General features: G+C 42.2%; 1 protein-coding gene across 1 annotated transcript in view; it reads right to left on the bottom strand.

Annotated features, from left to right (window-relative positions):
- Positions 1–23,319, bottom strand: part of LOC136864487 (superoxide dismutase [Cu-Zn]) — a 195,237-nt gene that overhangs the window by 73,864 nt on the left and 98,054 nt on the right. Inside the window, exon 2 of the mRNA XM_067141523.2 lies at positions 9,420–9,477. Within this exon, the coding sequence (XP_066997624.2) occupies positions 9,420–9,473 (54 nt within the window). The 5' untranslated portion in view covers positions 9,474–9,477. The remainder of the gene's footprint in view (positions 1–9,419; positions 9,478–23,319) is intronic.

Here is a 23,319-nt window from a genome sequence, read left to right as displayed (position 1 = left end):
TCCTGTGAACAGGGGTCAGTGGAATGCACCTTGCAGGTCTCCGGGCGAATAAACCATGTCTGTTCAGTCATCTGTAGACTGTGTATCTGGAGACAAGTGTTCCAGTGGCTGTGGCAAGGTCCCGAGCAAGGCTACCTGCAGTACTCCATGGCCGTCTGCGGGCATTGATGGTGAGATATCGGTCCTCTTATGGTATTATACACTGCGGATGTCCTGTACTGTAGTGCCTGGACACGTTTCCTGTCTGCTGGAATCGTTGCCATAATCTTGAGATCACACTTTGTGGAACACGGAGGGCCCGTGCTACGACCTGCTGTGTTTGACCAGCCTCCAGTCACCTTATTATTCTACCCCTCATAACGTCATCAATATTTGTTTGTAGAGCCATTTTCACCACACAGTCACCATTAGCACATCTGAAAACATCTGTACACTTCCTCGCTGCACCGTACTCTGACATGCACCAACACACCTCTGCATATTTGGACTGCTGCCAGCGCCACTGTGCGACGACTGCAGGTCAAATGCACCACATGGTCATACCCCGAGGTGATTTAAAACTGCAAACCACGCACCAAAGCATTGTTTCACCATGTATCAGCATTATCCTTAATTTCTGAGCATGAGTGTACATACCTATTCTATCTACCGATACATCAGTTCTTGTTTGGAATCATTTTTGATACACTTGTTTTTTTTACATTTACAAGCTGCCCTGACATTATTCCACCAAGATGTTTGCTTGTTCTCATCTTTATGCACAGTTACTCCTATGCAGTCCCTTGCTGTTTCAGCTACAGGATCACTGTATGTCACCCATTCTCTTTTCCTATACTTGATGACACTTTTCACAAATCATATCTATGTACATTTGTCTAAATTTCTAGTCCTGGAGATTTCTACCCTCATCCATTTTTAGGCAGATTTCATTTTCTTCATCCTAGTCCCAGGGATATTTAGTTCACTGCAGATCAGATAGCAGTCTGGCTCACTGAAAAATCTCCAGAGTACCTATAAATTCTTAATAGATTTCTGAATTCAAAGTCAGTTACAATAATATCTATTATCAGTATGGTGCCCCTACCCTCCCACATGTAATGGTGAACAGCTTTATGCTTGAGAAATGAATTCACAACTGCTAGTTCCATACTGGAATGAAAGTCCAGTAAACATTTGTCATTCCTATTAGCTTTGATGTATTTTCATTATTTACCCATCTCCTTCTCATATCCTTCATTTCTACACTGTTCAAAAAATAAACTGGTTACCTTTTCTGTACGTTTATACTCCCTGATATGCTTACTGGTACATACTGAAATGAAAAAAGACACACAATGAAAACAAACCTTCTTCTTTGCAACAGTTAAGAATTGAAATGAAAAGCAACCTTTGGACACTTACTACACAATCTCATTGCACAATTTGTCATGAACAACATGGTCCCTATTCATCCACTGAATGGCTTGCTTGGATGTGTTGCTCCAGTTAGTCCCAGACTTGTTCGCTAGGATTCAAGTGGGGCCATCTGGATGGCCACTCCGTTCATTGCATGTAGTGCTCTTACAGGAACATCCGAATGATGTTGGCATCATGCACTTTAACATTACCATACATGAATACTGAGTTTTCTCCAAGTTGCCTCATGTGAGGAACCATATGAGGCACTAAGATCTCATCAGTGTACCGTTGAAAAATTCTTGAAGCAGTGTAAGTGCACAAGTGGCTCCATTCAATGCAATGACTGCTTCGTCCGTTGCGTACCTCAGTCCGAGTGATCAGCCATGTCTTGTAAACACAACACTCCACACAAACCAAACTTGCAGACACTTTAAATTGAGACAGTTGTACCTTTCAACTGACACTGACACCTCTCAAACATCTAGATGATGTGAGAAATCACACGTGACACTAAGATCTCATCAATGTACTGTTGAGCATTGTGAATGATCAGTTTTCATGTCAAAGACTTATGCCTTCCCATACCACAACAGATCCAGATCTGTCATGTAAATAGGGCATGTTATTGTCATAATAGTCCAATCCCCATAACATTATGTATCCGCACAATGCATTCAGGAACATCGAAAGACATGACCAAATTTTTTTATCAGTGTATTCCTAATTCTCACATTCAAATAGTCCAGTAACAATATCCTATCCTTACTGTTGACCTGGCATCAAGAAAGCTGTCTACTTTCTTCTAGTTAGCCACATGATTTGGGTCACGCAGCTGTAAGCTTGTATTTGGGGGATGGTGGATTTGAACTCCACCGTCGACGGTCCTGAAGATGGTTTATCATAGTTTTCCATTTTCACACCTTAATTAAGTCCACAATTGTTTCCTTCCTAATCCTAGCCTTTTCTTATCCTATCATCACTGTAAGACCTGTCTATGTAGGTGCGACAAAAAAATAGCAAGAAAATGAAATAGCTCTACTTCTTCTACTTCTTCATCTATTCCCTCACATAGTGAATACACTGAAACCACATACTAATTCCTCCAACCACTAAATCTATCTTCATTTTCATTTATATGCCTAACAGAAACCATGTTGTGTTCTGTGGTTTTCTTGAAGAGTCCCACCCCACACTCTGCCCTTCTCCTTTTAACACATCCTTTTAATCTCGTGTTGTCTCCCCTTTCCCAAACATCATTAACTTGCAACACATCTAGATGCATCCTCTTTGCCGACTCAACCAGTTCTACTTTCTTCATTCCATAAACCCCATTAATAAAAATAACACCCATTGAATTACATTTTGTTTGCAAAGTTGTTTCCAACCTAGTCCCTGGGTTGTCAAATGGAAGTTAACATTCACTTAACTCTATAATAATGTGATAAATATCAGAAATATACAGGTGATATGTCTGGCCTTTGTGAAACTGAACTCAGAGTCTCTATAATGACATAATGATGACCTTAATAATCTTTGCTGAGTTAATAATACTGGAAATGATTAAAAATAGTTTTGGAGACATAAAATGATGTTTACGTGTACATTTCTTACTGTTATTAGCAGCGCGTGCTCGGTTCATCTGGAAGGACGTGGGTTTGATTTCCCGCCAGGAAGTCGAAAAATTTAACAAATGAGATTTCCACTTCTGGAGGTGCATATGGTCCTGAGCTTAACTCAGCCTGCACCAAAAATGAGTGCCAGCTTAATTTCTTGGGACAAAGGTGGCCGGGCTTAGAGCTAACCACTCCACCCCATCGACTGCCGAGGTTACGTATAGTGGAAGCCTTTACCTTCCACCACTCCAAGGGCCTTCATGGCCTGTACAGAGATGATTTTGCTTTGCTTTGTTCTGCTATTAGCAGTGACTAAGATACTTGCAGGCATTTGAGGCAATGCCTGCTCAGAGGAACTCTTCAGAATTAAAAATTATACTGTAAATACTGTATCATTATGTAATGAGATTTCTCTGTACTGCCCGTGAATAATATTAGCTTGACGCATTTTGATGAGCAACCACAAGAGAGTGACACTCAGCTGCAGCAATGTGTTGTGCTCTGAGATGCTAAATAAAACTGCCTCACCAGCCATATTTTTTTTGCTTACAAAGGGTCAGCTCTGGGATGTCATAGGGGTAACAGGAAGCAGAAGAGCAATGTCCCTGCTCAGTTCCCTCTCTACCAGTATCCTAGCTATTATTTATTTATCATATGACTTCCAGTACCGGGACATGTTTGGCTCACCTGGTGCAGGTGCCGTTGGGCATCTGGATGTGGGATGACGATAATGAGGTAGGGAGATCATGAAATTCGGTGTCTGCACATAACCTGCTCCTGTCGAATAATACCAAGGGGTCTGCTCAAAACTTTAAGCCCCCATTCAATGCACTAATGAACATCAACCACCTCACTCCATATTAACACTGCTTATGCCACACAATCTAGAGATTATAAATTGTATACTACCACCTCACCTACCCCGCCGGTCAACATTCACATGGTGAAAAGTTTTCCGACCAACGGGACTCGAAACAGATAACCACGGTGTCAGACAATACAGACATCACACCTTAACAATCATGGCCACCAGTCAGGCTATTTATATATTAATACTGCCAGGCTGAGTGGCTCAGACGGTTGAGGCGCTGGCCTTCTGACCCCAACTTGGCAGATTTGATCGTGACTAAGTCCGGTGGTATCTGAAGGTGCTCAAATACGTCAGCCTCATGTCCGTAGATTTACTGGCACATAAAAGAACTCCTGCGGGAAAAAATTCTGGCACCTTGACCTCTCCGAAAACCCTAAATGTAGTTAGTGGGACGTAAAGCAAATAACGTTATTATTTATTATTAAAATACAATAATACTGTAGTCGCTCACAATCTTGTAATTTATTTACTAGTCTATACAGTATAACATCATCCGACAATAGTCGTACGGGATTCCAGCTCTTTACTCCTATCATATATATGTATGTAAGCTTTGGGAAAGCAATCTTTCTGATAATATTAGACATGCTTGTGAAATTAATAACTGGTTCGATAGACAGCAGTTCGGTTTTAGGAAAGGTTATTCCACTGAAGCTCAACTTGTAGGATTCCAGCAAGATATAGCATTCAACTTGGATTCAGGAGGTCGAATGGACTGTATTGCGATTGACCTATCTAAGGCATTTGATAGGGTCGATCATGGGAGACTACTGGCAAAAGTGCAACTGGACTAGACAATAGAGTGACTGATGGGTTTGCTATATTTCTAGAAAATATATCTCAGAGAATTAGAGTAGGTGAAACTTTATCTGACCCTGTAATAATTAAGAGGGGAATTCCTCAAGGCAGTATTATTGGATCTTTATGTTTTCTTATGTATATAAATGATATGAGTAAAGAAGTGGAATCAGAGTACAGAGTAATAAATAAGTTACAAGATTGTGAGCAACTGCAAAATGACCTTGATAATATTGTGAGATGGACAGGAGGCAATGGTAGGATGATAAACGGGGTTAAAAGTCAGGTTGTAAGTTTCACAAATACGAAAAGTCCCCTCAGTTTTAATTACTGCATTGATGGGGTGAAAGTACCCATGTCAAAATTGTGAGGGCAAATATTGCTGAAGGTCAAATGCAGAGTTGTACTCTAAATTTGAAAAGATCTTGCTTGTTATGAGATAGCACCATCTTATGTTTTACGGTCATCTCTCTTGAACACCAAACACCAAAATATCTCCAAGAATTCTTGATCCTCTCATGACTTGGAAATATACCATTCCGTGGCAACTGCACTGAAGGAGAAACTGGCTGGTGTCTCTGAGACACTGGTTCAAGAAAGAATTAAGTTCAGAACTTTGGTACACAGCTACAGTTCAGCACTAACAATTTTATTTTCCCTGTTCCCTTATTAGGGAATGGGAAGTCAAGTAGGGATGACATGAAAGGTTAGTGCTGAACGGAAGAAGTATTATAAAGAAAGGAATAAAATTAAGTAATTTAATAAATATATACTTACCAGATATTGTAATGGGAGTTGAATCATGGCTGAGAAAAGATATAATGGGTGCAGAAATATTCTCATGGAACTGGAGTGTGTATCGTAGAGATAGGATAGGAATGGTAGGAGGGGGAGTATTCATTCTGGTGAAAGAAGAATTTGTAAGATACAAAAGAGTTTAAGATGACAAATATGAAATGCAAGGTGTAAGGCTCATTCCTAAAGATAATAGGCAACTTGATGTCTTTGGAGTGTACAGACCGGAAAAGGGTAGCACTGATGCTGATTCAGAATTATTTGATAAGATAATCAGCTATATGGGAAATGATATGGAAAGGAACATGATTGTAACAGGTGATTTCAATTTACCAAAATTTTGATTGGGAAGGTAATGTGAACGACAGGAAGCACGACCAACAAATGGCAATATGGGAAGGTGATGGAACCAACTAGAGGGAAGAATATTCTGGACATTGTGCTGGTAAAACCAGATGAACTCTATGGAGAAACTAAAGTAATAGATGGTATTAGTGACCACGAAGCTGTTTTTGTTGTAGTTATAAATAAGTGTGAAAGAAAGGAAGGTATTAAAATTAGGACTATTAGGCAGTACCATATGGCTGATAAAAGAGGCATGAGGGAGTTTTTAGGAAGCAATTATGATCAGTGTAAAATGGTAAATAAAATTGTAAACAAACTCTGGGATGGGTTTAAAGCAATTGTTGAGGATTGTGAAAATATTTTTGTACCTTTAAAAGTGGTAAGGAATTGTAAGGATCCACTATATTATAACAGAGAAGTAAAGTGACTAAGAAGGAGGTGAAGACTGGAAAGAAATGGAGTTAGAAATGGCTGTGGAAGTAAGGAGAATTTGAAGGAACTTACTAGGAAATTGAACCTAGCAAAGAAGTCAACTAAGGATAACATGATAGCAAGCATAATTGGCAGTCATTTAGTGAAAAATGGAAGAGTATGTATAGGTACTTTAAGGCAGAAACAGGTTAAAAGAAGGACATTCCAGGAAACATTAATGAACAAGGGGAGTGTGTATGTGAGGATCTTCAAAAGGCAGAAGTATTCAGTCAGCAGTATGTAAAGATTGTTGGATATAAGGATAATGTCCAGATAGAGCAGGTGACTAATACTAAAGACATATTAAAATTTACCTATAACAACAATGGCATTTACATTAAGATACAAAACTTGACAACTAGAAAAGCGGCTGGAATTGATAAGATTTCTGGGCATATACTAAAGGCAATGGGTTGGGATATAGTAGGCACTACCATAGCTGAAGTACTTATCTGATTATTGTTGGCATGAAGGAGGTATATCAAATGAATGGAGAGTTGCTATAGTAGCCCCAGTGTATAAAGGAAAGGGTGATAAACATAAAGCTGAAAATTATAGGCCAGTCAGTTTGACATGCATTGCATGTAATATTTGGGAAAGCACTCTCTCTGATTGTATTAGACATGTTTGTGAAATTAATAACTGGTTTGATAGAAGGCAGTTTGGGTTTAGGAAAGGTTATTCCAATGAAGCTCAACTTGTAGGATTCCAGCAAAATATAGCAGATATCCTGGATTCAGGAGGTCAAATGGGCTGTATCGTGATTGACAAATCTAAGGCTTTTGATGCAGTAGATCATGGGAGACTACTGGCAAAAATGAGGGCAACTGGACTAGAAAAAAGAGTGACTGAATGGGTGGCTAACTAGTATATTTCTAGAAAATAGAACTCAGAGAATTAGAGTTGGCAAAGCTTTATATGTCCCTGTAGTAATTAAGAGGGGAATTCTTCAAGGCAGTATTACTGGACCTTCATGTTTTGGTATATATATAAATGATATGTGCAAAGAAGTGGAATAAGAGATAAGGATTTTTGCAGATGATGTTTTTCTGTACAGAGTAATAAATAAGTTACAAGATTGTGAGCAACTGCAAAATTACCTCAAAATGTTGTGAGATGGACAGTAGGCAATGGTATGATGATAAACGGGGTTAAAAGTCAGGTTGTGAGTTTCATAAACATGAAAAGTTCTCTCAGTTTTAATTACTGCATTGATGGGGTGAAAGTTCCTTTTGGAGATCATTGTAAGCACCTAGGTGTTAACATTAGGAAAGATCTTCATTGGGGTAACACCATAAATATGATTGTAAATAAAGGGTAGAAATCTCTGCACATGGTTATGAGGGTATTTAGGGGTTGTAGTAAGGATGTAAAGGAGAGGGCATGTAAGTCTCTGGTAAGACCCCAACTAAAGTATGGTTCCAGTGTATGGGACCCTCACCAGGATTACCTGATGCAAGAACTGGAAAAAATCCAAAGAAAAGCAGCTCAATTTGCTCTGGGTGATTTCCGAAAAAAAGAGTAGCGTTATGAAAATGTTGCGAAGTTTGGGCTGGGAAGACTTGGGAAAAATAATAATAATGTTATTTGTTTAACGTCCCACTAACTACTTTTTAAGGTCTTCGGAGACGCCGGGGTGCCGGAATTTAGTCCCGCATGAGTTCTTTTACGTGCCAGTAAATCTACCGACACGGGGCTGTCGTATTTGAGCACCTTCAAATACCACCGGACTGAGCCAGGATCGAACCTGCCAAGTTGGGGTTAGACGGCCAGCGCCTTAACCGTCTGAGCCACTCAGCCCGGCACTTGGGAAAAAGGAAACGAGTTGCTCGACTAAGTGGTATGTTACAAGTAACTATTCTCATTTTGGCTCCGTATTGAAGATGACGTATGTCTCAAATATTATTACAATATTATTGAACAGGTGGACTTATAATATTGTAATAATATTTGAGACATAAGTGGTATGTTCCGAGCAGTCAGTGCAGAGATGGCGTGGAATGAAATCAGTAGACGAATAGGATTGAGTGACGTCTTTAAAAGTAGGAAAGATCACAATATGAAGATAAAGCTGGAATTCAAGAGGACAAATTGGGGCAAGTATTCGTATATAGGAAGGGGAGTTAGGGATTGGAATAACTTACCAAGGGAGGTGTTCAATAAATTTCCAATTCTTTGCAATAATTTAAGAAAAGACTAGGAAAACAACTGATAGGGTATTTGCTACCTGGGCGACTGCCCTAAATGCAGATCAGAAGTGATTGACAGTGACTGATAGTCTTCCGAAAAGAGTGAAAATATGACCAATTTCAAAATAGTCCATTGAGCGAAAAACTGCAATTCTGTATCAAGATGAATGAGTACTGGAAATCCATAAAGGCTGACAAGTATTAACTGTGGTCCTAATCGATCGATAATAATAATAATAATAATAATAATAATAATAATAATAATAAAATCCACAGCCTGTTTCCAGTTTCAACCACGTCAGGAATGGAATGAATGAGGCTCCCATCTAGCGACGAGGGTAGGAACTGTGTCGGCAACCGAAGCCTTTCGCACTCATTTGGCGCAATGATTTGACTGACAGATGAAAATGAAATGATACTCGAGAGTTTTGCTGGAATGAAAGATGACAGGGAAATCCGGAGTACGTGGAGAAAAACCTATTTCCGCCTCGTCTTTGTCCAGCACATATCTACTTGGAGTGACCGGGTTTAGAATCACGTAACCCAGCTGTGAGAGGCCAGCGCGCTGCCGCCTAAGCCACGGAGGCTATAATAATAATAATAATAATAATAATAATAATAATAATAATAATAATAATAATAATAATAATAATAATAATAATAATAATAATAAATTGTTGAACGTCATTTCAGTGACTATAGATTTTAAGAGACGTCTGGGTGTCCGAATTTTACCCCGCAGGACAGTGATGCGAACTTGTCGGATTGAACTCCTTCAAACGTCACTGACCTGAACTGGAATCAAACCTGCTATCTTGGTAACGGAAGACAACAACTATCCAACATGCGCCGGTGAGATGGCTGGGGAGGGAAGGAATAATTTAATCGGCTCTTTTGGCCATAACCTTGGTATAATAACTTAGGAATAATGACACTCACTTCTCCTGCAACGAATGCTGCCACCACCACCAGGAAACAAGCTTTCAGCAACATGTTTCTGAAACACACAAAAATCTTAATATTAAAACAAAATGTCATACCAGTTCATATTTACAATCTTTGAGATTTTTAATATGTAGACATTTTATAAATATATCTACAGAGCCAGAGATTATTTTTTACGAGTTCTTATAAGGTGTTACCGTACCATATTTACTTCAATGGTCTACAGGTTTACAGACAGGGGATGATGAGAGTCCTGGTGACGTCGTGTGGCATTTTCAATGGGTGCAGCTCGTGGTAAAAAGAAAGGCATCCGATATTATAACTCTAGCCAAATTGGGCCTACGTGCTCCTTCGACCCCACGTAAAAGTGGGAAAGTAGCGTTGAAGAAGGAAAAGAACACTACGATGCATGTAACATTTCGGAAATCATACTGGAGTTGAATTCTGAAATGGCATCGTTTTGAAATTGAGCTGAACAAAATGGACTCATAATTAATCCTCAAGAGACCAAGGTCATTAACATAGCACAAGATAAAATCTAGCACTTTTTTTCATTTTTTATAAAACATATTTATCAAATATGGCCAATTACACTTTTTTTTGCAGTTACAAATAAATGTTGTAAGTTCAGTGCGGACTGGATTATCTTAGCTATGCTTATTACTTTTACCGGTACTTATTATCAATTACATTCAACTGGTAAAATCACCTACGAAGTGATACAATCTAGTTTCACAGAGTATTCTAGATAAGGATCTTACTGTACTGTGTTTTAATTTCTCTCAGTTGATAATTTAGGGTCTGTAATGTTTTCTAATTTTCTATTGCACTTTCTCAACTCCTGTAACAAAACCAAACAAAAAAACAAAACCAAAATACTTCTTCTCACAAAACACTTAGATAATGTCCACACACTTCGTTGACTCTGGGAGCAACAAAATTCCATCTTGTTCTCTTCAGGTATGCAATGTAAAGCTCCTTGTCCAGCAGCAGTCTTTATAAAATGGGCAGTGTCCAATAATCCAGAGTGTAGAATTATGTTTTGTCCTTGGGGCAATGAGGTAATCAGGTCTTATGAACTGGTACTGTCTATTGATTGTGAAGTTCATCTGTTGAAGAAAAGCTTTTTCTTGCATTATACACCGGTCGGACCCTTAGACAAGTGGTCAGTCTATGTAGTATTGAGTCACCTCGAGAACAACATGAGCAGGAATCTGAATCAGTCATTCGTATTCGATGTAGCCGTTCACTTGTTGGTACAATGTCATGGACTACCGTATACCATGTGGAGCGCACTTTAGCACGTAAATGAGGAGCACTAATGTTTTTCCAAAGTTGTTTGAAGTCAGTGTTTGAAGGGACGTGTTGAAATAAGCGCATGAGTGGTGGAGGTGTTCGACGAAAAAACTCAGCGTAAATCCGACGTGTTAATTGTACTTCTGGTACTAACTTGGCTTCCGTCAAATAGCACTATTCTTGCAAATACATGCGGAGATACTTCAGGGCTGACGGGACAATCCGAAGATCAGGTGGACCAGTGTTGCAACCAAGCAGATGAGAAGCTCCTTTGGTTCATTTCTATTTTTCTTCCACGACTCAAGAATATGGCTTGACGTTTAATGGAGACGTTTACCAACCCAAGTCCACCAGCTGTTGACGGAAGATACAGGGTAGTTATCGGGACTCGGAAGGTATTTCCATACCAAATGTACCATGAAATAGCGCGTATTATCTGTCTAGCAAAAGTTGCAGGCAATGGTAGTACTTGTGCAAGATACCAGCATTCTGATAGAAGGTATGTGTGAACAGTCCAAATCCTTTGGATTAGAGAGAGGTCTCGGCAGTATAGTTCTTTTGCATTAATAAACAATAAAAAATAATATGGGGTACAGTTTACACCCTTGTTTAAGACCCACTTTAGAAGTTATCTCTCCCACTACTAAACCATTTTTAACTTTGACACTACATTTAAATTCCGAATATATAATATCAATTGCTCTTATAATTTTAACTGATACTCCGATCTGCCCCAACTTGTGGACGACAGCTCTTCTACTCACCGAATTGAACGCTTTTTCTAAATCGATTACAGTATTGTACAACTTGCCTCTTTTCTTCTTAATATATTTACCTATTATTGTTTTAACTACTATTATATTGTCACTCGTCCTCATCCCTTTCTGAATCCTGCTTGTAATATCGACAGGATCGAATACTCCTCCGCCCAATTCATTAATCTTTTTGCCAATATCCCTGTGTATATCTTACTTAAAGAATCTTGCGACGTAATCCCTCTATAATTACTTGGGTGAAATCTATCTCCACGTTTCTTGTATACAGGACAGATGATTCCTTCTTGTCATGATTTAGGGAATCTTGCTCCCTCGAAGATCTTGTTAAATATTTTGACTATACTTGTTAGGATAAAGCTGGTTTTGCCTGCTTCCTTCCAGAATTCATTGTTTACACCTGAAATTGCTCCTGATTTCCCCTTCCTCCCTTTCTCTAATATTTTCTTTACTTCGTCGGCTGAAATTTCCTTATCTAAATCGGGCAGGGTGCACTCCAATCCTCTCGAGACTCTCATCTTCTGTACATCCTGTTTCCAACTATCTTCACCAATCCTCTCGAGACTCTCATCTTCTTTACATCCTGTTTCCAAGTATCTTCACCACTTAATAGTTTACTAAAGTATTCTATTCATTCTCTATGGCTTATATTTACTTGAGTTATATTTTTTCTATCTTTACAAATTTGATATATTCTATGCCATATTTTCTTAATATCATTATTCAGAGCATCTCTGTTTAAGTTGTCAGTCTGTTTCTTCTGTCACAAATCTTTAGTTCTTACCAATAATTCTTTGTACTCTTTTCTTTTGCTACAGAATGCAGTTCTTGGTTCATGCCCGCCTATTTTTCTGAATGTGTCTTGTGCTTTCATTACTTCTGCCTTTTTCGTCTGCATTCTTCATTGTACCACCCACTATTTCTTTGTATTCTTACCTCCCGAGCCAGCATCTTATGTCCTGCCATCAGTATTGTGTTTTCTATTAGCTTTATCGCCTCGTCTATTTCATTATCTTCCATCGCGGTCTTAATTCCTGTCTTAATAATTCCAAAGGACCTCCCTTCGATTTTTTTTTTTTTTTTTTTGCTAGTTGCTTTACGTCACACCGACATACACTGCTGTTTGTAGAAAGTGAAACACTCAGAATCAATGGTCTGAAACACGCCAAAATCAGAGGACTGTAGAACAGTGGAAAAATAATAAGTGATTTAAATTGAAGAGAGAAGGCGTGCACGTAGGCCCAGCAATGTCCTTCTGTGTGTGACCGGCGAGGGTAGTGTTACGAAACGCTCAGTCAGTGCGGATCCGCCATACGAAGTGGAAACGTGTACCTAAGTGCCACTATGCCTCGCCGGCATCACAGGAGGGAATATCAGCATGTGAGTATGTTCGAACGGGGCAGAATGATAGGGCTCCGGGAGATGGGTCTGTCGTTCCGTGACGTTGCGGCTCGTACAGGGTACGCTGCTTCAACAGTGAGGCATATGTGGAACCGGTGGAGAGAAGAGGGCCGTACACAGCGCCGACAGGGTACTGGACAACACATACCGCAGCGTGAAATGACCGCCATCTTGTCCGCTTGACCGTAACGGACAGAACAGCTTCGTCCACGATGTTGGCTCGACGTTGGAGCACTATAATGGGTGTGAGGATGTCTGCATCGACGGTTCGACGCCGTCTTCTGAGGGCCGTACTGGTGGCACGCATGCAATTGCGCCGGCTTCCATTGACCAGCAACCACCAACGCCGTAGACTGCAATAGGCACGTGAACACCGACACTGGCGTGCTAAGTGGCAAAATGTAGTGTTTTCGTACGAGTCCTACAGCGATGGCCGCATACGCGTTAGACGCCGTCATGGTGAACACCATCGGGCAGGCTCTATTGTTTAGTGGCATAGCGGACAAACGCCAAGTGTGATGGTTTGGGGCACTATTGCCTATAACATACGATCTCGCCTCCTACGTCTTGAGGGCAATCTGAACAGCTACCGCTACATCAGGGAGGTTTAACAGCCCGAGGCACTGCCACTCTTGCAGGCCGTTCCAGACGCCATATTACAGCAGGACAATGCCTGGCCGCATGTGGCGAGGAATGTGCGAGCCTTCTTCGAAAAATGATGGATACCACTGCTTCCACGGCCTGCCCGTTCGTCGGATATGCCACCCATTGAACATGTCTGGGATATGGTCGGTCGGCACCTTGTTCGTTCAGATCATCCTGCCGCCACTGTTGATGATTTATGTATGCGCCTACAAACTGCGTGGCAGAGTATTTCCCAGCAGCATATTCAGGCACTCTTTGATTCCATGCTACGATGTCTAGTGGCTCTGATTGTAGCGCGTGGTGGCGCTACGCCGTACTGAGTGTAGAGTTCTGTAATTGTAATCATTTATGTCTTGTCATGTCCCTAATATGTGGAATAATTTGTATTGTGATCAGAGCTTTCGGTCTTGGTGTTTCACTTTCAAAAAACAGCAGTGTAGATACGTCTTATGGCGACGATGGGACAGGAAAGGGCTAGGAGTGGGAAGGAAGCGGCCGTGGCCTTAAGGTACAGCCCCAGCATTTGCCTGGTGTGAAAATGGAAACCACGGAAAACCATTTTCAGGGCTGCCGACAGTGGGGTTCGAACCTACTATCTCCCGAATACTGGATACTGGCCGCACTTTCCCTTCGAAATATTCCTTGAATTCTGCGCTAAGGTCTTCTCCCCATATAAAGAGTTCTTTTGCATAGACTTTTATCTTTTTAACAACAGGTTCCCAATTTTGTTGATTCACTTCAGTGGTCTTTCGAGCGTAATAAATTCCAAGTATCTTGCGTGTTTCTACCGTTTGTAAGGGTGAGAATTGAGGTAATGACGCCCAGTCTCCTAAGGGAATCACTTTCGATTTATGACAGTTGATAGACAATTCCCCCCCCCCCCCCCCCGCCCGGTCTAGAAAGCCAAGAATAACGGCCGCGAGGATCCGTCATGCTGACCACACGACACCTCGTAATCTGTAGGCTTCGGGCTGAGTAGCGGTCGCTTGGTAGGCCATGGACCTTCGGGGCTGTTGCGCCAACGGGGGTGGGGGTAGACAACCCAGATACTGCACTGAATTGTGCGAGGGCATTTCTCATGTGGAGAACATCGGTATCCGAAGTTAACACGCGAGAGGTCGCGCGAAGGCTCACGCTTAATATTTTAATGAGCTGCTATTTTCCTTTTGCAGTGAATGCTCTGATAAAAATATAAATATGTACCCTGTTTAACAGCCTTTCAACTAGTACTAACATAATTACCCAGTAACAATATTTTCTCACTGTAAGAAAATTAATGAATTTTTTATTCTTGCAAAATCTGGTAAAATCACGTGAGTTTTTAAAGAGGGCGAGAGGTTGCGCGTGAGCAAATTGCCTCAACGTTTGCATTTGTACATTTCAATGAATGATTTGGCCACAATTCAAGATAAAACTACAGCACCACACTTCACTGAAAGCCACCATAAACCTCATGAACTCTACTTAAGAATCTTTCTTGGAAATGCAGTCATGTACACTACGCGAGGGGTCGCACGAAGGCAATTTGCCGTGGCAGATGCGAGAGTAAAAGAAAACTTAAACTACGCCGGAACGCAGAAAGCAATGCACTGACGATAATCAACATCAGGCGAGAGAGAGAGGGAGGGAAGGGATGAAACGAGTGCCCTAAGCCCTACAGCGGCTAGCAACGAAATTATTAACAAATATTTAAAAAGTGCGGCAAACTGCCGCGGGCGCGATCTCTCGCGTGTTAATTTTACACTAACGTCATCCGCGTAAGCAGCTACCGCGAGCTTTTTATTTCCTTGTGTTATTCCTCTTATGTCCTTATGCAACTTGCAAATGAGAGGATTTAAAACCAAGGTAAACAGCACCATCGAAGCCGGGCATCCTTGTTTTACTGACCTCTTAATGGGAATGGTTTTATTGTGAAAGCCATGAATTTGCAAAATCGCACATACCTTTATGTATAGACACTGAATGTAAGAGATAAATGTGGGACTAATACCATGCCATTTTAAACATTTTAGCAGATACTGATGATTTACACTGTCAAATGCACGCTGATAGTCTAAAGACACTAGTAAGCTCTGTGAAGGATTGCGTTCAGTTGACGCCACGTAATCACGCAGCGAACAGGTAACATAAAAAATTGTTCGACCTGGCACTCCGCAGTGTTGGGTAGGGTGTATGAGGGAGGATAATAATGGTCGTAATCTGTTGACGAGAATTCTGGCTAATATTTTGTAGTCGTAATTTAGAAGGTTGATTGGGCGATAATCATTGACAGTAATTAGCTGTAGAGAACTTCTTTATCACTATAACAATCCCTCGACGATGTGATTCACAAAGTTATTTCTTCTGTAGAACAGTGTTCAAGACGCAGGTGAGATCTCCGATTATCGACCAGCAGACAGAGTAAAATTCCTGAGGTATTCCATCAATCCCAGGTGGTTTTGAGCTCTTCCCTTGATGTACCGTTTTCAAGACCTCTTCTTTGGTTATGGGTCCTTCAAGGCTTGAGTCATCCTCTTCTCTTCTGAGTGGTGGAGGCTTACAGTCAGCAAAAAAATCATGTTTATTGTCTTGGGTTAGCTCGGCATAAAACAGTTGTCTATAAAATGAATCGAAAGCCTTGCTTATCGTCGGTTGTGCTGTGCACTCTTGTCCTTTCATTATGAGAGATGATTTGCGTCGCTTAAAATCCTTCATTAAGTGATAAAGACTGATCCGTTCATTTTCGATTGGTTCATTGACCCGACTGCGTATCACATAATGCGTAGGCTAGGAGCGAAGTAAATATGTTAAGTCTGACTGAAATAATTCGTTCCTTTCCTGGCGTTAATTACTCCCAGATGGCGCATAAACATTGTAAAACAGGTAATTTTGAAATCTGCCGCTCATTCCACGACCCGAGGGAAGCTTCTCTATTGACTGCAGTTCAATACTTGGCTTAGTAAGAATAGCAGTACCTAGGTTATCATTTCCAGTGTTTACATAGGCATTGTAGTTAAATAAGACAAAAGACACCTCCGTACAGGCCATGAAGGCCCTTGGAGGAGTGGAATGTAAAGGCTTTCACCATTGTTAACCGCGGCACGTGATGGGGTAGAGTGGTTAGCTCTACGCCCGGCCGCCTTTGCCCCCAGGAATTAACCTGGTACTCATTTTTGGTGTAGGCTGAGTGAACCTCAGGGCCATATGCACCTCCGGAAGTGGAAATCTCGTTTCTTAAATGTTACCACTTCCTGATGGGGATTCGAACCCATGTCCTTCCGGGCAGACCGAGCACGCCTTTACCGCCTCGGCCAGGCACCCCTCATTGTAGTTAAATACCGAAGAAAAATCACTGACGGAGACCTCCTGTAGCGTGACAATATCTATATCATGACACTGAAGACATTTCAATAGAGCATGCATTTTAGTTGGCGATGAGGTATTGCTGAAATTAACTGTCCCCACTGTTAATGTGAGGGTCATGACTCTACAACAGAAAAAATAGAATGCAGCCCACATAGGCTACCGATATTCTGTCACGCTATTTCTTCGTAGACGGGGGAGGTAATCCTTGCTTACCCGTCCCTGTCTTATACGGATGGTTTCGTTGTTTACTAGCTAGCTTGCTTCCTTTTTGCTGACCGGGATTACATTTTGTTATTTCATGCGATATTTCTGCTACTGGATCCTCCCTCCGCAATTCTTCCTTCTCTGAGTCTACCAAGACTGTTCCACGATTCGCGCGTGGGAGGATTCTTAATCATTATTCACAGACCTAACCATATCAGACGAAGATAAGTACTTTCCTTAGGGCGCTAGCTCTCAGCTTCTGCCCTTGTCAACGGTCATAAATTATCTGCGCACTGAAGCCTTCAATGAAAACGAAGGTATCGCCTCCTTTATTTCCACACGAGGTGCGCGAAAGCCATTTTTCACTCTAAAGGGAAATTGAACAGATCCGTCTTCTTGCCTAAGATCAATAACCTTCCCATATTTGTTTAAGATCGTCTTAACTGAATCAGTTGGCACTTCTGGGGGTAAATTTAACACTCGCATTGTTTTCAGTATCGTATCTGCTGCACTAATGTCTTCCTTTCCCATCCGACCGTCAGTCAACGTTATCTTGTGAGAGCCCTGGTATTCGTCAATCAGTCTTTCAAGAAGTACAGATAATATTACCTTTATATGGGCTGCAGTTTCGAGGTTGTCTAGTTGGATCATCTCCAACTGGTCTTGCATCAGCTTCAAGAAAGTCCTTATCCAGCTGTGAACTTCCCACCTGTCGGCCTGTTTCCTCTCTCGAAAATATATTTCAAGGTGTTCTGCCGTATAAATTTTGTCGCCATATTCACAGATTTTTTAAGTGAGTTGTCGCACTTCAGTGAAAATACTAGGGCAGATTCAAGAAGACCTCGACACACAGCACCACTTGACTAGAATAATATGTTTGTTAAACTCGAGAGGCTATCAGGAGGGAACCGCCTTGTAGCGCGTCCCAGGACGAACTGTGTATTTGCGAGCGGCGATCTATCTGAAATTAAATTACACAACAAAAAGTTACACTAAGCAAAACAGCTAAGCATTTGGACGTTAAGTTTCATGAATGACACTCGTGGACAGAAAACGTAGAATATACCGGTACCTGTCTGACAGTGTATTCATCCCTTCATCCGTCGCAGAGAGGGACAGGAAATTCCCACCTCTGACAAGATACATTAATATACTACGTATTGGAATCTACTTGATAACTCATAATGTGATAATGTCTATGGTGCTAGTACATGAGCCACAAAACTTACAATAAACGATCAGGCTGGAGAGAGCAGGAAAAAACGAATAATAATAATAATAATAATAATAATAATAATAATAATAATAATAATAATAATAATAATAATAATGTTATTTGTTTTACGTCCCACTAACTTCTCTTTTACGGTTTTCGGAGACGCCGAGGTGCCGGAATTTAGTCCTGCAGGAGTTCTTTTACGTGCCAGTAAATCTACCGACACGAGGCTGACGCACCTTCAAATACCACCGGACTGAGCCAGGATCGAACCTGCCAAGTTGGGGTCAGAAGGCCAGCGCCTTAACCGTCTGAGCCACTCAGCCCGGCAGGAAAAACTAATGGGAAACCACGATTGCCATCAAACGTCGAAAGAAAGCACTTCAAAATAACGATCACCACAACCAAACCAATTCAGAGATATCGTGAAAGAATATCAACTATTGAAGAAATAGATAAGGTGCATGTTGTATTCAAAATTATCTAGTACTCTTGGTTTTCTTAAAGAATTTGTTTCGCGTCGCATCGACACAGATTGGTCTTATGGTGACGATGGGATAGGAAAGGCCTAGGAGTGGGAAGGAAGCGGACGTGGCGTTAATTAAGGCACAGCCCCAGCATTTGCGTGGTGTGAAAATGGGAAACCACGGAAAACCATCCTCAGGGCTGCCGACAGTGGGAGTACTCTTGTTACATTTATATATCTACACTGCCGGAAAAAACCCAGGCAACATCCTCAAGGACTGTTTTCAGTGGCAACTGAGTGCATACTGAGGGGTCGTGTTAGTGATTCATCTGTCATGGACATCGGCGATCAGATGGCGGTCAGGAGGCCTGTCCCTGCGCACTCTGCAGGCAGAGGTTAGACGTGAACAGTGTTTGCAACATGCCCCGCCAACGAGTACGTGCTCCTGTTGAACTGCAGCTATTTGAACGGGGTCGCGTTATAGGCTTGCTGGAAGTTGGCTGGCCGTCTCGATGAATTGGTTCACATGTTTGGCACAATGTTTTGGTGGTGTGTCGCTGCTTTAAGCAGTGGTCTGTGGAAAATTCCCACACCCGTGGACCAGGCTCCAGACGTCCGCGTAGTACAGACGCACGTCAGGATCGACACATTGTGCCAGCAGCGGTGGCCATCCGAACATCATCCAGGAACGAAATCCGGTCACATGTTGCACATGCTGTATCACCAAGGACATTGGAAATCGTCTGCTTAGGATTACGATCACATACGCCTCCGGCCAGGCCACCACTGACACCACGAAACCGCCAAGCACGGCTACTCTGGCGTCGTGAAAGAGTCGACTGGAGAGGGGAATGGCTCTCTGTTGTCTTCAGTGACAAGATTAGGATCTGTCTGTATGTAAGTTGTGGACATACAAGTGAACGGTGTAGACTTGGTGAGCGGTCTATTCCAGAGCGCATTCGCCCATGACACCCAGGTTCCACCCCGGGCTTCATGGTGTGTTACAACTCGCGGTCACAGTTGGTGTTTCTGCAGAGTAACGTAACCAGTGCCTGCTACGCTGCACAGGTTATCCCTGTGCTACTTCCATTTCTTCGACAGAAAGGTGATCTGCTTTTACAGGAGGACAGTGCAGGTCCACATACAACTGCTGCGATGCAACATGCTCTACGTAGTGTACTACAACTGCCCTGGCCAGCCAGATGGCTGAGTCTCTCGCCAATTGAACACGTATTGGACATGATAAAGCGGGAACTTACACGTTCTCCAGAGCCTTCAAGAACCATTGCCGAATTGCATCAAAACGTCTTTAAGACTTTTAATTTAAAATTCAACCTTTACAATATTGTCATCATCATCATCATCATCTGTTTACCCTCCAGGTTCGGTTTTTCCCTCGGACTTAGCGAGGGATCCCACCTCTACCGCCTCAAGGGCAGTGTCCTAGAGCTTCAGACTCTTGGTCGGGGGATACAACTGGGGAGTATGACCAGTACCTCGCCCAGGCGGCCTCACCTGCTATGCTGAACAGGGGCCTTGTGGAGGGATGGGGAGATTGGAAGGGATAGGCAAGGAAGAGGGAAGGAAGCGGCCGTGGCCTTAAGTTAGGTACCATCCCGGCATTCGCCTGGAGGAGAAGTGGGAAACCACGGAAAACCACTTCCAGGATGGCTGAGGTGGAAATCGAACCCACCTCTACTCAGTTGACCTCCCGAGGCTGAGTGGACCCCGTTCCAGCCCCCGTACCACTTTTCAAATTTCGTGGCAGAGCCGGGAATCGAACCCGGGCCGCCGGGGGTGGCAGCTAATCACGCTAACCACTACACCACAGAGGCGGACTTACAATATTGTTAGTTATTTTATTCTTCAAGTCAACGTAAAATACGCTAATTCAGGACACTTTTCGTCCACCTTGTGGACATCTTCAACTGATATACAAAAGACAAGTTAAAATACAATAAAGATATTATCAACACATTAAAAGTATAAAATATGATTCGGTTGTCTAATACGTCAAGTAAACTGCGACTTTTTTCAAGAAAATGTCAAAATAAGGATGTTTAAAACTGTAAACACTGGCGATGATTTACAGCACTTTTTAGGCTAGCATAATCGTTGTTAACACACACAATGTTTTTGTTGAAATTGTGGCTGTTGAACGTAAATCTTGATGTGTTGAATTCAAAGATCAGTGCTGTTCTTGTGATGTTACAGGGTGATAAACAGGATGAACTTTTGTTTAAAACCGCAAACACCAAATGTTAGGTTGTGCCACAAGAAGAAAGATGAGCGTCTTCGCCTGTGTGCTAAGGCCAGGTGGTCTGACATTTGGTATGTACGTTTTTAAACAAAAGTTCCTCCTGTATATCGCCCTGTAACATCCTGGTCTTAGCATGCATACCACTCAGCAACTGTTCTAAGTATTCTATTTAACGTTTCATATAAAATGACAATATCATTAAAAAATCATATAGTGTTGATTCCCTCTCCTAGAGCTGTGATTCCTTTTCTACACTTGAATTTTATTTTCTTTGCTGACCGCTGTAATAAATATTAAGTTTATGGTGAGACAAACTGCAACCTTGCTTCACTTCTTTATGGATAGATGCTTCGCTTAGGCCTATACCCCTTAATTCTCATCACTGCAGTTTAATTTTCGTACATATTGTAGATAACTTTTCTTTCTTTGTAGGTACTTGATTCTAATCACTTTCAGAATCCCAAAGAGGTTGGACTGTTCATCATTATTGAACGTCTTTTACATATCTACAAATGCCACAGATGTATATGTAGGCTTGCACTTGTTAATTCGGTCTACTGGCTTCAATCATAAACACATCCAGCTGATATTTATACGATTTGTTTGTCATCGAAGGAGCAATCAATCAGCTCTAACATAATTCTATTACACGGAGGTATCAACAGCATAAGCCTCAGTAACACATACGAATTTACTCTTTAGGATATTTAGAAGAGAAGACGGGGAAACAAGGTTTTATATCAAGAACTAAAATTGATTTATATCTTAGGGTTGAAACTTCTACGGCCTATTAAACTGCTACTATATGTCTTTTCACGAGAGTTTAATCCTGATGTAAACATGGTATGTCCACGCCTCCGCCAAAGAAAGAGTTGTGATTCGCTGAGCGGGTAGTACCGACCTCCATCCCGTCAACGTCTCGTGTTCGGTCGTACAGGGCTGCGCATCGCGTATGACAACAGTGCGAAGATCTGAACTTCTGAATAAACGACTAAACCTGGATTCTGTTTACTTAGTTTATTGAACACATTCACAGTGCACTGCCTATGGTCACTTCTGAGTGGTTTTCCTTTTTTTGTGCTTCACTACACGCGATGGTCCTACCTCTTGCTCCAATTCTCTCACTGTGAATACTGACACTGACTGTTGCTGCAAAATTCAACACCTTATCTCTACGCTGTACAGCTTGCGACTTTCCCTCACTACGAAAAGACTTCCTGTATTACACCACGCCTTGTGCCTTCATTTCTCGTTATTTAATCACTATTTTATATTTTTTAAACACACACACATATAGGCCTACACTGACTGACAGAGCAAATGCAACACCAAGAAGGAGTGGTTCGAAAGGGATGAAAGTTGGGGAAAAAACAGAGACGGCACGGACGAATAATTGATATTTATTTCAAACCGATATGCAGGTTACACAATGCGCACGGCATCGACTCAGTAGGATGTAGGACCACCGCGAGCGGCGATGCACGCAGAAACACGACGAGGTACAGAGTCAATAAGAGTGCGGATGGTGTCCTGAGGGATGGTTCTCCATTCTCTGTCAACCATTTGCCACAGTTGGTCGTCCGTACGAGGCTGGGGCAGAGTTTGCAAACAGCGTCGAATGAGATCCCACACGTGTTCGATTGGTAAGAGATCCGGAGAGTACGCTGGCCCGGAAGCATCTGTACACCTCGTAGAGCCTGTTGGGAGATGCGAGCAGTGTGTGGGCGGGCATTATCCTGCTGAAACAGAGCATTGGGCAGCCCCTGAAGGTACGGGAGTGCCACCGGCCGCAGCACATGCTGCACGTAGCGGTGGGCATTTAACGTGCCTTGAATACGCACTAGAGGTGACGTGGAATCATACGCAATAGCGCCCCAAACCATGATGCCGCGTTGTCTAGCGGTAGGGAGCTCCACAGTTACTGCCGGATTTGACCTTTCTCCACGCCGACGCCACACTCGTCTGCGCTGACTATCACTGACAGAACAGAAGCGTGACTCATCAGAGAACACGACGTTCCGCCATTCCCTCATCCAAGTCGCTCTCGCCCGGCACCATGCCAGGCGTGCACGTCTATGCTGTGGAGTCAATGGTAGTCTTCTGAGCGGACGCCGGGAGTGCAGGCCTCCTTCAACCAATCGACGGGAAATTGTTCTGGTCGATATTGGAACAGCCAGGGTGTCTTGCACATGCTGAAGAATGGCGGTTGACGTAGCGTGCGGGGCTGCCACCGCTTGGCGGCGGATGCGCCGATCCTCGCGTGCTGACGTCACTCGAGCTGCGCCTGG

The sequence above is a fragment of the Anabrus simplex genome, chromosome 2 (assembly GCF_040414725.1).
Source record: "Anabrus simplex isolate iqAnaSimp1 chromosome 2, ASM4041472v1, whole genome shotgun sequence".
In the NCBI taxonomy this organism is placed as follows: domain Eukaryota; kingdom Metazoa; phylum Arthropoda; class Insecta; order Orthoptera; family Tettigoniidae; genus Anabrus; species Anabrus simplex.
Note: the sequence above shows the minus strand (reverse complement) of the source record. Positions and strands in the feature narration are given on the sequence as shown.